Source organism: Tachyglossus aculeatus, chromosome 1, assembly GCF_015852505.1.
Source record: "Tachyglossus aculeatus isolate mTacAcu1 chromosome 1, mTacAcu1.pri, whole genome shotgun sequence".
NCBI lineage: Eukaryota > Metazoa > Chordata > Mammalia > Monotremata > Tachyglossidae > Tachyglossus > Tachyglossus aculeatus.
The window spans coordinates 132,430,361-132,445,532 of record NC_052066.1 but is presented as its reverse complement, the minus strand read 5'-3'; the positions used below and the strand labels follow the sequence as shown (position 1 = coordinate 132,445,532).

Here is a 15,172-nt window from a genome sequence, read left to right as displayed (position 1 = left end):
TCTGTCCAGCTCTGAGGCATTCCCAAGGCCTTTTTAGAATGTAGCTGTTTATGATTCTAAGAGGATGCTTCTCCTATTATCAAATTTAGGGGAAACTTTTGGCGTGCTAAAATAAGGACGCTGGAACCAGACAGAATGGTTTGAAAAAGTGAGGCAGATGTTTGGCTACTCACTGAAGATGCTAAAAATCCACCAGCCAAAGCTGTTACACAAAAAAAATTCACTGACTTAGGCACTAAAACTTAAGGATGTTTCCTCTCATATGTTTTGCCTAGTGATTTTTTAAAAATGACATGACCAGTTAAGATAGCTCTGTGACAGCCTAAACTAGGCTAGTCCCCAACATAGTAAGTTACTCCTCCAATCTGTCCCTAAAGGGAAAGTTCTTTTGCATAGTGGTAGTAGTAATAATTACATTTATTAAGTGTTTACTATGCGCTAAAAACTGTACTGAATGCTTAGTAAGGACTAAATATAGTCCTTGCCCCACTTGTGGCTTACAGTCTAACGGGAGGAAGAACGTTTTATAGATGAGGAAACTGTGGTATTGAGAAATTGTGACTTTAGGTAACATTGCAGGCAAATGGTGGAGCCGGGAAGAGAACTCATATCCTCTGATTCTCAGGCCCTTGTTCTTTCTTGCCAAGCCACGTGGCTGTCAGTCACTGACCTGGGGAGAACTTAGTTATGGGGGAGGATTTGGACAAGGAGGAGGGAAGTGGGAGAGTGGGGGAAAATCCCAGAGAGGAGAATTCCTGATAATTATTTGAAGGAAAAGGGTGAGGGAAGCTGATTTTTTCAAGAAAGCTGAAATACCAGGGGAAGGACTATGTACAGTTTGCCACAAAAGTGTAACAATGGCTTCAGACCTTTGTTAGGAACAAGTATCAGAGATGGATTAGATGGATGGTTCTGGATCTAATTCGATTGCTTGTACTAATATACTGTATTGTTCTGTGGCAATGTTTTGCAGTGCCTGGGAAAGACATAGGTGTATGTTACTGTTGAACCCATTATTAAACTGGGTGCTTTTATTCTGTTTCTTACCAAAGAGTGTGTCAAAATGAACTGCGTGTGTGGAACCAGCAGTATTGGAGAAAATGAGGCACTTGCTATTCCTCCTAGCCTCAGCAGCCAGCTTTTAGGGCACAGGATTGGGAGCTGAATTCCAAATACTTCTCAGGAGGTTTGGGGATTCCAAATCAGAGTCACGGGATGATGGTGGCAGCAAACTACTGGGGCTGTCTTGGGGTACATAACATAGAACCCCAAGAGATTCCCTAACTTGGATGTGGATTTCTGGGTCCCCTAGGATTCTGGTTTTAAAAGCTGGGCTTCTGATTTTAAAAGTGGCCATTAAAGTCAGTCTCCATGCACCCATTCTGGGAAATGTTTCAGGAACATGGATTTCTTTCTATGTCTTCATATGATATAAAGTAGTCAGAATAATAGTACAGTAAACTTGGAAAATATTGCAGATTGAGAGTCTTCATTTTAGAGTAGAATAGTTTAAGGGCATTCCCAAAGGAACCTTGAATAGGAATTTTCTTCTTAGCAAGCTCAGGTTGTCAGTTGTATAGGCTTGGGAATTTACATCTCAAATGTGACCTTTAGTGTGTTTAATCTTTTAGAAGTTCATTTTTTATCATTAAATGAATATGTAGTGATGGTATTAGGCACTGACTATACTTAGGCACCGTACTAAGTGCTGGGAAAAATTACACAAGTGAGAATTAGAATGGTTCCTGGCTGTCAAAGTGCTCAGGGTTTAAGAGTATAAGGACTGGAGTATAAGTATGTGACTGGAGACAGACACATTAAGAAAGTTGAAACAAAGCACTAAAGTAACATAAAAGACAAGGACACAAAATAAAAAGAAACAGTGGTAGGCTTCTCGCGACTCAGTCCAGTAATGCTAGTCATAGTAACAGCTACAGCATCCACTTAGCATTCCCAAGATTATAGGTTTGTGGAGGCCTCTTGTGCAGGGGCAACTTCTGATTTTTCTTCTGGGGTGGTGAGTGCGAGGCAAGTTGGGATGGAGGCTGTAGGTTGAATGAAGGGGAGCTAATATGTCGGTCTGGTAAGGATTGGGGAGATGCCAAAGGCTTGCTGCACGTGCTTCTGTCTTTCATGCGAAGATGGTAGAAGACAGGTCAGGATGAAGCTTCCATCCTTCCCGACTTGAGTTCTAAACCCTATGGAGTGTTTAAATTCTTGGTGCACATTCTGATTTCCCTGAATTTCAGGGAGAGAAGAGAAAAAGTACATGTTGACAAATACAGGATAATTTATATCCTCTTAGTTTTTTCAGTTTTCTTGACATTTCCTGGGAAATCTGGAAACATGCCAAGAAGTGGGCGACTGGGATGTGAAAATGTAGTTTGGTGAAGAGGTTGCAGTGAAATTTATGCTAAATGAAGAGCTAACATGAGAACTTGGGTTTCTTTTTACCAGCGGAAGAGAATATTGAACTACCTGACCTGGAGTACTTAAGGACCATGACTCACATAGTCTTTGTGGATTTTGATAACTGGTCAAACTTCTTTGGTCATCTGCCAGGACATCTTAATCAAGGAACGTATATCTGGGGCTTTCAAGGTAACGGATGCCAAGAAAAATATCAGGCTGTTTAAGAATATTTAGAGTTCCACTTCATGAATCCCCTTTTAAATTAATATTTTTTTTAAAACGGAGGTGCTTTTGAACCATCCAGAACTATTGTAGGCTTTTGTTTTAAATCATGAATGCAGTTTATCAGCAAGCGCAAGTGAATTAAAAATATCTAGGAACTTTCAAACTTAAAAAATCAAAAATAGTATTTATTGAGCATTACTTCTGGTCAAGCACTATAATAAGCATTTGAGAGAATACAGTAGAGTTAATAGATGTGAACATTGTCCGGAAAGAGCTTACAATCTAGCAGGGAGATAGACCCTAAAATTGCAAGTGAGGGCAGAAACAGTTTAAAGGGTATAATAATAATAACTGTGGTATTTGTTAAGCGCTTACTGTGTGCCAGGCACTGTACTAATCGCTGGGGTGGTTACAAGCATATTGGGTTGGGCACAGTCCCTGTCCGACATGGGGCTCACAGTTTCAATCCCCATTTTACAGATAAGGGAACTGCGGCACAGCAAAGTGAAATGACTTGCCTAAGGTCACACAGCAGACCAGTGGCATAACTGGAATTAGAATCCAGGTCCTCTGACTCCCAGGCCCACTAAACTGTGCTTCTTATAGAGCTAAGGGGGTGGAAATATGGGGGTGTAATCCAAGCGCTTAAGTGATAGGGAAGGATTAAAGTGGTACTAAGAGGGAATTAGGGTGAGAAGCTGAGAGATTAAACATGGAAGATCTCCTGAAGGAGGTGCATTTTGAAGATCATTATTGTTATTATTATTATTGTTATTAGAGTAGTAGTCTGCCTGATATGAAGTGGGAGGGAGATCCAGGAAGGAGGGAAGGCGTGAGCAAGAGGTTGGTGGTGAAAGAGACAAGAATGGAGCACAGTAAGTAGGTTGGTTTGAGAGGAACAAAGTGAGTGAGCTGGGGTATGGTGGAAGAGATGGAGCAAAGCATGGCCAAATAAATCAATATTTACTAGAGCTTGCTAGTAATAATTGTGGTATTTAAGCACATTCTATGCACTAAACACTGGGGTAGATACAAGATAGTTGGGATGGACACAATCCCCCTGCCCTCACAGAGCTCACGGTCTAAGTAGAAAGAAGATCAAGCATTGAATCCACATTTTACAAATGAGGAAATCGAAGCATGGAGAAGATGTAAGTTGCCTAAACTCCCACAGCAGGCAAGTGGCAGATCCGAGATTAGAACTCACATCTTCTGACTCCCAGGCTTGTGCTCTTTTTCCAGTAGACCATGTTGCTTCTGGCTATGCTAGCGTGTAAGGTCCTCAGTCCAGCTTCCTCTCACCTAGCAAGTGGGAGGGAGAATTTGAGACGAAGAGATGGCAAAGATGCGTAATTCCAGTTCCGAACAGGTATGGAATTAGCAGGAACCACAGGGCTCTGGAAAGTAACCTTAAAATAAATACCCTGGAAAATCTGCAGCTAACCCCTTTTATTACTGTCTCAGGGGTAGATGGGCAGGAAGCTTGGATCCTTTATGATGGATTTGATCTTGAGAAATATTGCTCCAGGCATTCGTGCGGGAGAAGTTTTTGGTTTCATAATGTAGAACATTACTGTTACTAGAACTTAGTAAACCAACACTGTTTTTCTCTTTAAGTTTGCTTTGACAAAGAACTCAGGTGTTCTGGGGATTCCATTTAATATTTTGGGAATTGACATAACCTGTCTTGGTAGCTGATACCAGTGAAGCATTGCCCGAAAGTTCCCATGCCCAACCAAAATTTCCTACTTTCACTTAAGCCCAATTTCTGTTTAGTTCATTCATTCATTTATTCATTCATTCAATCGTATTTATTGAGCGCTTACTGTGTGCAGAGCACTGTACTAAGCGCTTGGGAAGTACAAGTCGGCAACATATAGAGACAGTCCCTACCAAGCAACGGGTTCACAGTCTGCTCCGGACGCGTGGGAAGATGAATGCCTTGGGTGGGAAAATAAAAAATAAAAGCTTTTTTGGCGGGGGAGTATTTTCCCAGTGAATAGAACGGGCAAATTCAGCAAGTCCTGATGAATTATGACTGCATTACCAATTTGTAAATTAAACACTGATCCAGACACTAGACAGTAGGCTCACTGAGGACAGGGGATGTTTCTGCTAGTTGTCATATCGCACGCTCCCAAACGCTTAGTACATCACTCTGCATATCGTGCGCACCTGATAAATGCAGGATAAATTAGTCCTTTGAGGATATGGAGAACATCTATGCATGATTAATAACTTCAAGAATATTAAGGGCTTTTTATCAGTCACACTCATAAAAATTTCACTGAACTTGAAAAATAAGTTATTTTTTTTTTAAAAAGTATTTAAGAACTTACTCTGTGCCAGGCACGGTACTAAACGCTGGGCTAGAAACAAGCTAATCAAGTAGGACACAGTCCGTATCATATGGGGCTCACATTCTTAATCCCCATTTTACAGATGAGGTAACTGAGGCCCAGAGAAATTAAGTGACTTGCCCAAGATCACACAGCAGGCAAGTGGTGAAGCTGGGATTAGAACTCAGGGCCTTCCAACTGCCAGATCCCTGCTCTATCCATTAGACCATGTTGCTCCCTGTGGACAGGGAGCATGTCTACTAAATCTGTTATTGTACTCTCCCAAGTGTCTAGTGCAGTGCTTTGCATACAATAAGCACTAAATAAGTGTGATTGAAATATACATTTATCACCCTGCACTTGTTTATAGTTGAGCCTTTAAGATATAAGGATTTATCTCATTAGTTCACTTTTCCATTGTCATTCAGTTGGATTTGAGGACTGAAAACACATTGTCCAGTTCTAATGTAGCTGAAGCCTAAGATTTTACTTGTCACCTTAGTGAAGCATCTCATTTGGATAAAGTGATAGGCCATTAAGAGGCCACCCTCTGTATTGATCTGCCACATTTCTTCAATCAGTTGTCTCTGGCCTGAAGTTAGTGGAGTGACAAACTTCTACCCTTTTATTGATTGCCATGTTATGGTGAACTATGACGCTTGTTTCCGTTGTAGTTTTATGCCAGTAATTGACAATATAAATGATGACCTGGAACTCTGGAAACATCTATAACAAGTGTCAAATAATTAGAGCAATAATAAATCAACACAGGACTCTTTTTTCCTGTAGGAACAGGCTGAATCTAAGGTGAAAAAACTTAACATGCAGAGTGGTGTTAGCGAACAATAGGAGAGGAAAAAACCTAGATAGAGGAGGCTGGCAAAGTACCATCCCGCCAATGCCGTGACCAAAAAAAATTTTCCAGTAATCACTGAAGACAAGACAAGCTCTAGATGAATGCTCAGTTGACAACACCTTTACAAAAAAAATGAACTTACGAAAACCCAGTTCTTTAAAAAAAAAGAAAGAAAGAAAGAAATCTAGGTTGAGGGATTAAGGTTGGGATGAAGTATAGTCTGACTCGGGTATATTGTAAGCACCTCATGAGCAGGCAGTAGCTTCTGTTGTCCGTTTCCAGTGCTTAAATTCCATTACCACTAAGGTAAATAAAGATGAAGGACTGCCCCACCACCACCCCCTCCACATAAAACAATTGGGTGTCAGGAATATCAACTGTAAGCTTGTTGGGGCAGGCAACAGGTCTGCCTACTCTGTACTCTCCCAAGTGCTTAGTACAGTGGAGCAGCGTGGCTCAGTGGAAAGCACGGGCTTTGGAGTCAGAGGTCCTGGGCTCAAACCCCGGCTCCACCAATCATCAGCTATGTGACTTTGGGCAAGTCACTTAACTTCTCTGTGCCTCAGTACCTCATCTGTAAAATGGGGATTAAGACTGTGTGCCCTCCATAGGACAATCTGATCACCTTGTAACCTCCCCAGTGCTTAGAACAGTGCTTTGCACATTGTAAGCACTTAATAAATGCCATCATTATTGTTATTATTACAGTGCTGTGCACGCAGGAAGTAATACAATTAGTTGATTGTCAGCTGTAGCCTCAATATCCATCAGGCACATTGGATAGATGAAAGCCAGTCCACTTCCTTGGCACATATGGGGTTTGGTGAGGAGTGGCACAGTGCTTCAGAAGATGGGAAAGTTTTCTTAATTTGCCTGTCACAGATTAGCTTTGGTGCTAGTCTTCATCGGGATTCCATTCTCAAAATGCAGCGTGGAGGACTTCTGTGGGGTGAACTCGGTTGACACTCTGAAGTTGTATATTTGTTAAAACGTTGGTGTGATCTCACACCCTCTTTCCCAATTGGATTGTTGATTAATCTGTCATTAGCTTAGTGTTCAACTGAGGTGCTGACATTAGCCATTTGATTTCTTTTAGGCCAGTGGCTTTACCTTATTAAAATGAGGCTGAAACTTCTGAATCAGTCATATATTGTTTAAATAAACTCACTGTTTATTTCTCTTGGTCTCCTTATATCTTGAATTACCAGTATCTCAGTGGCTGAAGAGAAATCCCTTGGGGGTTGTGGTTGAGAAAACTTTGAAAAAAAAAACCACTTGTATTTGGGACCAGTGTTACTGAATGCCCACGGTTTGGTTGTATTTCAAGCTAGACTTGGGCATGAAAATACACATCTCTTGGAAGTTTTTGCAGGAAGAAAAGTACAGAATCACCCTAAATCAAACGACAAACATCAAGCTTAATTTGGGGGAAACTAATCTTGAAGGAAATGATCATCCATGTCATTTGGTTCATTTTTAGATCCAAGAGGATGAGTGTCTCTAAATATAAATCGAGTAAATGTAATGCTGCAGCATGAGGAGAAAGACTTCTTAGTTATTCTCTAAACTGAAACCAGTGTCAACCAGTTGCTCTCCAAGCTATTATTTAGTGGTTACTAATTTAACAAAATTTTATAGTGGTCCAGAAAATTGTCCTTCACTCACCGTCTGACTTGTGTTCACTCCTGGTTGTGGGATCTGGGTCGTATACAATGAGTGAGTGAAAAGGGATAGAGAGGAAATTTAAGAAGTAACCATCATGGGTGGAATTAATAAATTATGAACTTAAAAGTTCCCGGGAACCAAAGAAAAGTGTTTTACTAGGTGCCTATTGAGTACTTTAAAGCATTCAATCACCTTGCCCCGTCTTACCTCACCACCCTTCTACTACAACCAAGCCCTCACACCTGGCTTCTCTAATGTTAACCTTCTCACTGTACCCCGATCTGTCTAACTCTCCGCCAACCCCTTGCACATGTCCTGCCTCTGGGCTGGAATGCCCTACTTCCTCAAATTCTACAATTACTCGTCCTACCTTCAAAGCCATACTGAAGGCACATCTCCTCTGGAGGCCTTACATGACTAAGCCCTCTTTTCCTCTTCTCCCACTCCTTTCTGTATTGCCATGACTTGCTCTCTTTATTCATCCCTCTCCCCCGCAGTCCCACCGCACTTGTGTGCTTATCTGTAATCTATATTAATGTCAGTCTCCCCTTCTAGACTATAAGATCGTTGTGGGCAGAGAATGTGTCTATTGTACTCTTCCCAAGTGCTTGTTACAGTGCTTTGCACACAGTAAGTGCTTAATAAATACGATTGAATGAATGAATGAATGAATGAATACTAAGCACATGGGAGAGTTCAATAGCATTAATAGACATGATCCTAGCATTCAAGGAGTTCATAACCTGATGGAATAGACTACAATTCTGAAGGATAAAATAAATTTTTCCATACATTTTTATATACCTGCATGGGACCTAGCGGGTAAATCATGGTAGAAGAACCAGAGCTCAAACAATATGAAAACTGGGAAATTGACTCAAGATAAGACTCCAGAAGATGGTGGGAGGCGTGTGTCCATTTTGAGTAAATGATCTTTGCATATTTTAAAGGCGTGTTTAGTAGTAATAAGCACATGGGAATTTAACAGTGGTCATTGTCAGATTGAATTGATTTGCAGACAGGTTTTTAATTAAAATTATTTAGTTTATGCTTAATGAAATAATCAGGGAACTTAATCTCTCCAGCTATAGAAAAGCAGTCATAATTTAAACGAAAATGGAAAAGGGATGGATTTAGTTGTGTTTCGCTAGTAGATATCCCCCGTAATATATTTCTTTTTTAGAATTCAAAGTGTTAGTTTCTTTTAAAATCATTATTTTTCTTCTTCTTTTGCCTGCCTCCTCATTTGTTTACTCTTCATTCATTTTAACTTATAAGGGGGAGGCACCAATTGGAAACCTCCAGTGAACTGCAAGATCTTTAATTACATTAATAAGATTGGATGCTTCTTCCTTCACCCACGCTGCAGTAAAAGAAAAGATGCTGCTGACTTTGCCATCTGTATGCATGTGAGTCCTCACTTTGTTGAAATCTTTTTTTGGCCCCCAACCCATTGCAACCAGTGAAAGGAGTGCTGCTGCCTGATTAACTGTCACTTGAGATTTTGAATTTAGAGATGTGTTTTTGCCTCAAGAATTCAGGCAGAAGACTCTCTTATTTATAAAGGGAAAAAAAAATTAAAAAAGCTTCAAGTATAGAGGCCTTGTTCTAGCCTCAGAATATTAGCAGAAAAACATGCACATATTTCATTGGTGGAGGAGGTTTATGTAGCAGAAGTAGCTGGCACTGGAGCTAATACCAAGTTTACGGTACTCTCTATGCTCTTTCCACTCAGGCCGGCCGCCTAGATGAACAGCTACCCAAGCAGATTCCTTTTACCATTCTTTCAGGAGATAAAGGCTTTCTGGAGCTGGAGAATCAATTCAAGAAGACTCAAAGGCCAGCTCACATCCTCAACCCTCATCACGTAGAGGGGGACATGATGTGGGCCTTACTAAACAGCATTTCTGATACAACCAAAGGTATGCTGGGTGACAATGAGTTCAGAAAGTCAAAGAAAGAGGCATCAATATTGAGGAACAAATAAAAGGCTGACAGCTACAAATTCTCCTTTTCTTTTCCTTACATGGTCATTGGTAATATAGAGAAAGGATCAGTTTCTTGAATCTGGGTTTGGTATCCCTATTCATGTTAATTTTTCCCTTGATCGAGCACAGTCAGTCAGTGGTATTTACTGAATACTTTCTTTATGGAGAGCATTGTACTAAGTGCTTGGGAGAGTACAGTAGAGTTTGGTAGACACAATTCCTGCCCTTAAGGAGAGTTTTGTTTAGGAAACTGCCGTGTTGCCAAAGCCTTTACAGTGACTGAAGCCCTTTCCCCCATATATGCTACTATAACTTGTCACGGGCCAGGTTCGTATTTTGGAAATAAAAAGTTAATTGGATTTTCTTGATTTAAATATTTGTAGTTCTGCTTGAAAGTTAAAATTGTACCCAGTAATAGTCTTATGAACGAATAGTTCTTTGAAATAACTATAGTTTTCGTCCCTAAAGTACTATTGAATTTGTACTATTGTACAAATTTGGTGTACTGTTGACAACCTCTGATTTGCAACATCAGTGTTTCTTTAAAATGACTATAGTTTTCTTCCCTAAAGTAACACTGATGTTGAAAATCAGAGGTTGTCAACAGTACACCAAATCTGTACAATACTTTTATTTTTCCAAAGCTCTTTCACAGAAGTTACCTCATGTTAATCACCTAACATCCCAATAAGGAAGGGAGAAGGAAGTAGTAATATCCCCCTTTTTAACAGTTGGGGAAACTGAGTCACGAAGTGATTTTTTTTTTTAATTATTATTTATTTTTTGTTCCTTCTCCTTCCCCCCTCCCACCCCACAAGCCCAAGCTGGCCAATGGTAGAACTTAGTATTAGCATCCTGGTCTCCTGATCCACAGACCCAGGCTCTTTCTACTAGATTACCCTGCCTCCAGTGATTCAGGTTGAATGTTCCAAATTTTTCTCATTTTTTTAAAAAAGACCTTTTATCCTAGTACAGTTCAGGAAGAAAAGGAAAGAAGAATAGGTATTTGAAGCTAATCCAAGGATAGTTAACAGTTTTTAAACTATCCACACTGTCTGAAGCTTAAAAGTTGGTACTAGTTGCTCTTTTTCTGAAAGTAAATGTATTTGGCATACGAAAAACCTTGGGACACATCCATTTTTATTTTGTACTCATGAGAAGCAGCCTGGCCTAGTGGATAGTGAGCCCACTGTTGGGTAGGGACTGTCTCTATATGTTGCCAATTTGTACTTCCCAAGCGCTTAGTACAGTGCTCTGCACATAGTAAGCGCTCAATAAATATGATTGATGATGATGATAGAGCATGGGCCTGGGATCAGAAGGACCTGGGTTCTAATCATAGCTCTGTCACTTGTCTGCTGTGTGACCTTGGGCAAGTAACTTCTCTGTGCTTGTTACCTCATCTGAAAAATGGGGATTAAGACTGTGAGCCATACTGTGGGACATGGACTGTGTCCAATCTGATTAGCTTGTATTTACCCCAGTGCTTAGAACAGTGTCCAGCATATAGTGCTTAACAAATACCATTTAAAAAAAAAGCTCCACCACCATGATACCCCTTCTTTCTTCCTTTCCTTCTTTCCTTTCCTTCTTTCCTTTGCTCCTTTCCTTCTTTCCTTTGTTCCTTTCCTTCTTTCCTTTGCTCCTTTCGTTTCCTTCTTTCCTTTGCTCCTTTCCTTTCCTTCTTTCCTTTGCTCTTTTCCTTTCCTTCTTTCCTTTACTCCTTTCCTTGTTTCCTTTCCTTCTTTTCTTTTTTCCTTCTTTCTTTCTTAAAAGAAAGTAAGGGAGGGAGGAAGGAAGGGGGGAGTGTCATGGGGATTGAATTTTTTTTTAATGTTATTTGTTAAGCACTATGCACCAGGCACTGTACGAAACAGTGGTGTAGGTTCGAGGTAAATGAATTGGACACAACCCCTATCCCACATAGGGCTCACAGTTTTAATCCCATTACAGATGTGGTAACTGAGGCACAGAGAAGAGACACCTAGTACTTGGTACCTAGTACCATCATAGTACCTTAAGGTCCCCAGTCTGGATTGGGCAATACCAAGCAAAGTACTCTTGAGGCAAAGCAGCTGTCATAAGGTTATAACCACTTTTATTTACTAACGTCCATATACTGAATTTAAACTTGTAGCTCCAAGATGGGACTTAAGAGTTCTTTGACAAATTGTCTAATTTAAGCATTACGTGAGGACAACCCGATAGGAAAAAACTTTTTTCTTCATCCTGACATCCTAATTAGTCCTTCTTTTCCTGGATTTTATTTTGTTGGTTTCCCTAATTTGACTTGATATTTTCAAATGGTTTCACTCTGTTTCCATCCCCTACCCCCAGCCCAACTCTCTAAAGGGCATGTTCAGCCTGAAAAACTGTAAAGGTTTATGTGGTTTGATCTTATTCCCTTATTGCAGGTTCTTCATTTTCTTCTTCTCAGAGCATGTTTGATTCGTTCATTCATTCAGTCGTATTTATTGATCTCTAACTGTGTGCAGAGCACTGTACTAAGCACTTGGGAAGTACAAGTCGGCAACATATAGAGACGGTCCCTACCCAACAGCGGGCTCGCAGTCTAGATACTTATTTTATTTTGTTAATATGTTTTGCTTTGTTCTCTGTCTCCCCCTTCTAGACGTGAGCCCACTGTTGGGTAGGGACTGTCTCTATATGTTGCCAACTTGTACTTCCCAAGCACTTAGTACAGTGCTCTGCACACAGTAAGTGCTCAATAAATATGATTGAATGAATAAATGAAAGGGGGAGACAGACAACAAAACAAAACATGTAGACAGGTGTCAAAACTGTCAGAATAAGTAGAATTATAGCTATGTGCACATCATTAACAAAACAGAGTAGTAAATATGTACAAGTAAAATAGAGTAATAAATCTATACAAATATATACAAGGGCTGTGGGGAGGAGAAGGAGGTAGGGCTGAGGGGGATGGGGAGGAGGAGAAGAAGAAGGGGGCTCAGTCTGGGAAGGCCTCCTGGAGGAGGTGAGCTCTCAGTAGGTTTTTGAAGGGAGGAAGAGAGCTAATTGGGTGGATGTGTGGAGGGAGGGTATTCCAAGCCAAGGGGAAAACGTGGGTCGGGAGTTGATGGCAGGACAGGCGAGAACAAGGCACAGTGAGGACATTAGTGGAAAAGCCTCGGTATGAGGCGTTGGCTGCTCTAATCATATGGTAGGAATGGGAGGGGAACACAAATCATGACAACATGAGAGTCTGGTGTCGCTAACTGTTTTGTTTATTGTGAGTGAATTGGGCAAGGTGTTCTTTTCATCTTCATATTTCTCTTGCCAGCTTTTAAAAAATTATAGCCTTTTGTCCTACCTTGGTGCATTATTCCCTGTAGATGGTAACTGTAGATTAAGGAAGTGCCTGTTCCTCAGTTACCATATCTGTAAAATGGGGATTAAGACTGTGAGACCGATATGAGACAGGGACTATGTCCAACGTGATTATCTTGCATCTAGACTGTGAGCTCAGCCTGGGCAGGAATGTGGTGTCTTGATATATTGTGCTCTCCCAAGCATCTGGTACAATGATTTGCACAGAGTAAGCGCTCAATCATCATCATCATCAATCGTATTTATTGAGCGCTTACTGTGTGCAGAGCACTGTACTAGGCGCTTGGGAAGTACAAGTTGGCAACATATAGAGACAGTCCCTACCCAACAGTGGGCTCACAGTCTAAAAGGGGGAGACAGAGAACAAAACCAAACATACTAACAAAATAAAATAAATAGAATAGATATGTATAAGTAAAATAAATAAATAAATAAATCATATTTATTGAGTGCTTACTGTGTGCAGAGCACTGTACTAAGCGCTTGGGAAGTTGGCAACATATAGAGACGGTCCCTACCCAACAGTGGGCTCACAATCTAGAAATTGAGTCCCGATCCCGATCGGGTGGGGCCGCAGCCCTTGGGCAGTGTCCCGCCCGGACCTCACCCAACAAACCAGGCAAAAACTGAACCCACTGCCCGCAACAGCACCTTTCATTCATTCCTTCATTCCACCGTATTGATTATTAATAATAATAATCACAATGATGGTATTTGTTAAGCGCCTGCTATGTGCCAAGCACTTCTCTAAGCGCTGGGGAAGATCCAATAATAATAATAATGGCACTTGTTTAGCGCTTACTATGTGCCAAGCACTCCTCTAAGCGCTGGGGGTGATCCAATAATAAGAATAATAATGGCACTTGTTAATCAATCAATCAATCAATCGTATTTATTGAGCGCTTACTGTGTGCAGAGCACTGTACTAAGCGCTTGGGAAGTACAAGTTGGCAACATATAGAGACAGTCCCTACCCAACAGTGGGCGCACAGTCTAAAAGAGTGGGCTCACAGTCTAAAAGAGTGGGCTCACACTTGTTAAGCGCTTACAATGTGCAAAGCACTGTTCTAAGTGCTGGGGGGGGGGGGGGGGGGGATACAAGGTGACCAGGTTGTCCCGCATGGGGCATGGGGCTCACAGGCTTCATCCCCATTTTACAGATGAGGTAACTGAGGCTCCGAGAAGTTAAGTGACTTGCCCAGGGTCACACAGCAGACACGTGGTGGAGCCAGGGTTCGAGCCCATGACCTCTGACTCCAAAGCCCGTGCTCTTTCCACTGAGCCACGCTGCTTCCAAGGTGATCAGGTTGTCCCACGTGGGGCTCCCAGTCTTCATCCCCATTTTACAGATGAGGTAACTGAGGCACAGAGAAGTGAAGTGACTTCCCCAAAGTCACACAGCTAACAAGTGGCGGAGTGGCTAACAAGTGGCTAACAAGTAAATACGATTGAATGAATGAATTTACCCCAGTGCTTACAACATAGTAAGCACATAACAAATACCATTAAAAAAAGTAAAAAGTGTGATTTGGGGTTTTCAGTATGAATTCACTTTTTGGAAAAAAATTATTTGGAACAATTTTTATGGTTAAATATTTCAGCTAAAGATGCTTAGCTAAACTTTAAAGAAGCCTATTCATATTGATGTTTGTGGAAAATGAAATACTTTTTCAAAAATTGTTTCACTTACTGTTATTTTATTATAGGCAGTGATGGTGAAGATGATGATGACATGATAAAGACAATCAAAAATAGCTTAGAGGAAGCAGAAGTGTCTAAAGAAGGTAAAAAAATTATCATGTTACTATTTAGATGAGACAAGATAAAATGTAGCAAGATTGTTCACCTGGTTCATTTGTATTGCTTCAAATCTATTATATATTAATTGGATTTACAGAATTGGAGAAAGATGTTGAATGGCTCTGTTTTATGCACTCTTGTATTTATCAATAAGGATCATTTGATTAAAATTGTAATTTGCATAAGCAAAAAAATTTGCACCTTATTTGTGTGTTGACCAATTGAAAATTTTCTTGGAAAGAAGTAAGGAATAAATAAAATAGAAAAAGGGAAATAATAATTATGGTGTTTGTTCTTAGTGCCGGAGTAGGTATAAGGTTATCAGGCTGGACACAGTTCCTGTTCCACATGGTGCTCACAGTAGGTGCTGTGCTACTTAGTAGGAGGGAAAACGTGTATTTAATCCCCATTTTACTGATGAGGAAACTGAAGCAGAAAAATGTTAAGTGCCTTACCCAAGGTCACACAGCAGGCAGCTGGCTAGGTCCTCTCTCCCAAGCCTTTGCTGTTTCCACTGGACCACATTGCTTCTCAAA

General features: G+C 40.7%; 1 protein-coding gene across 2 annotated transcripts in view; it reads left to right on the top strand.

Annotated features, from left to right (window-relative positions):
- Positions 1 to 15,172, top strand: part of LOC119928180 (E3 SUMO-protein ligase ZNF451-like) — a 68,889-nt gene that overhangs the window by 41,305 nt on the left and 12,412 nt on the right. Inside the window, exons 10-13 of one of the 2 annotated variants that reach the window (XM_038746190.1) lie at positions 2,458 to 2,601; positions 8,776 to 8,906; positions 9,233 to 9,419; positions 14,543 to 14,620. In XM_038746190.1, the coding sequence (XP_038602118.1) occupies positions 2,458 to 2,601; positions 8,776 to 8,906; positions 9,233 to 9,419; positions 14,543 to 14,620 (540 nt within the window). Of the gene's footprint in view, positions 1 to 2,457; positions 2,602 to 3,879; positions 4,007 to 8,775; positions 8,907 to 9,232; positions 9,420 to 14,542; positions 14,621 to 15,172 lie in introns of those variants that run through there. The other variant, XR_005451055.1, reaches the window with a different exon arrangement.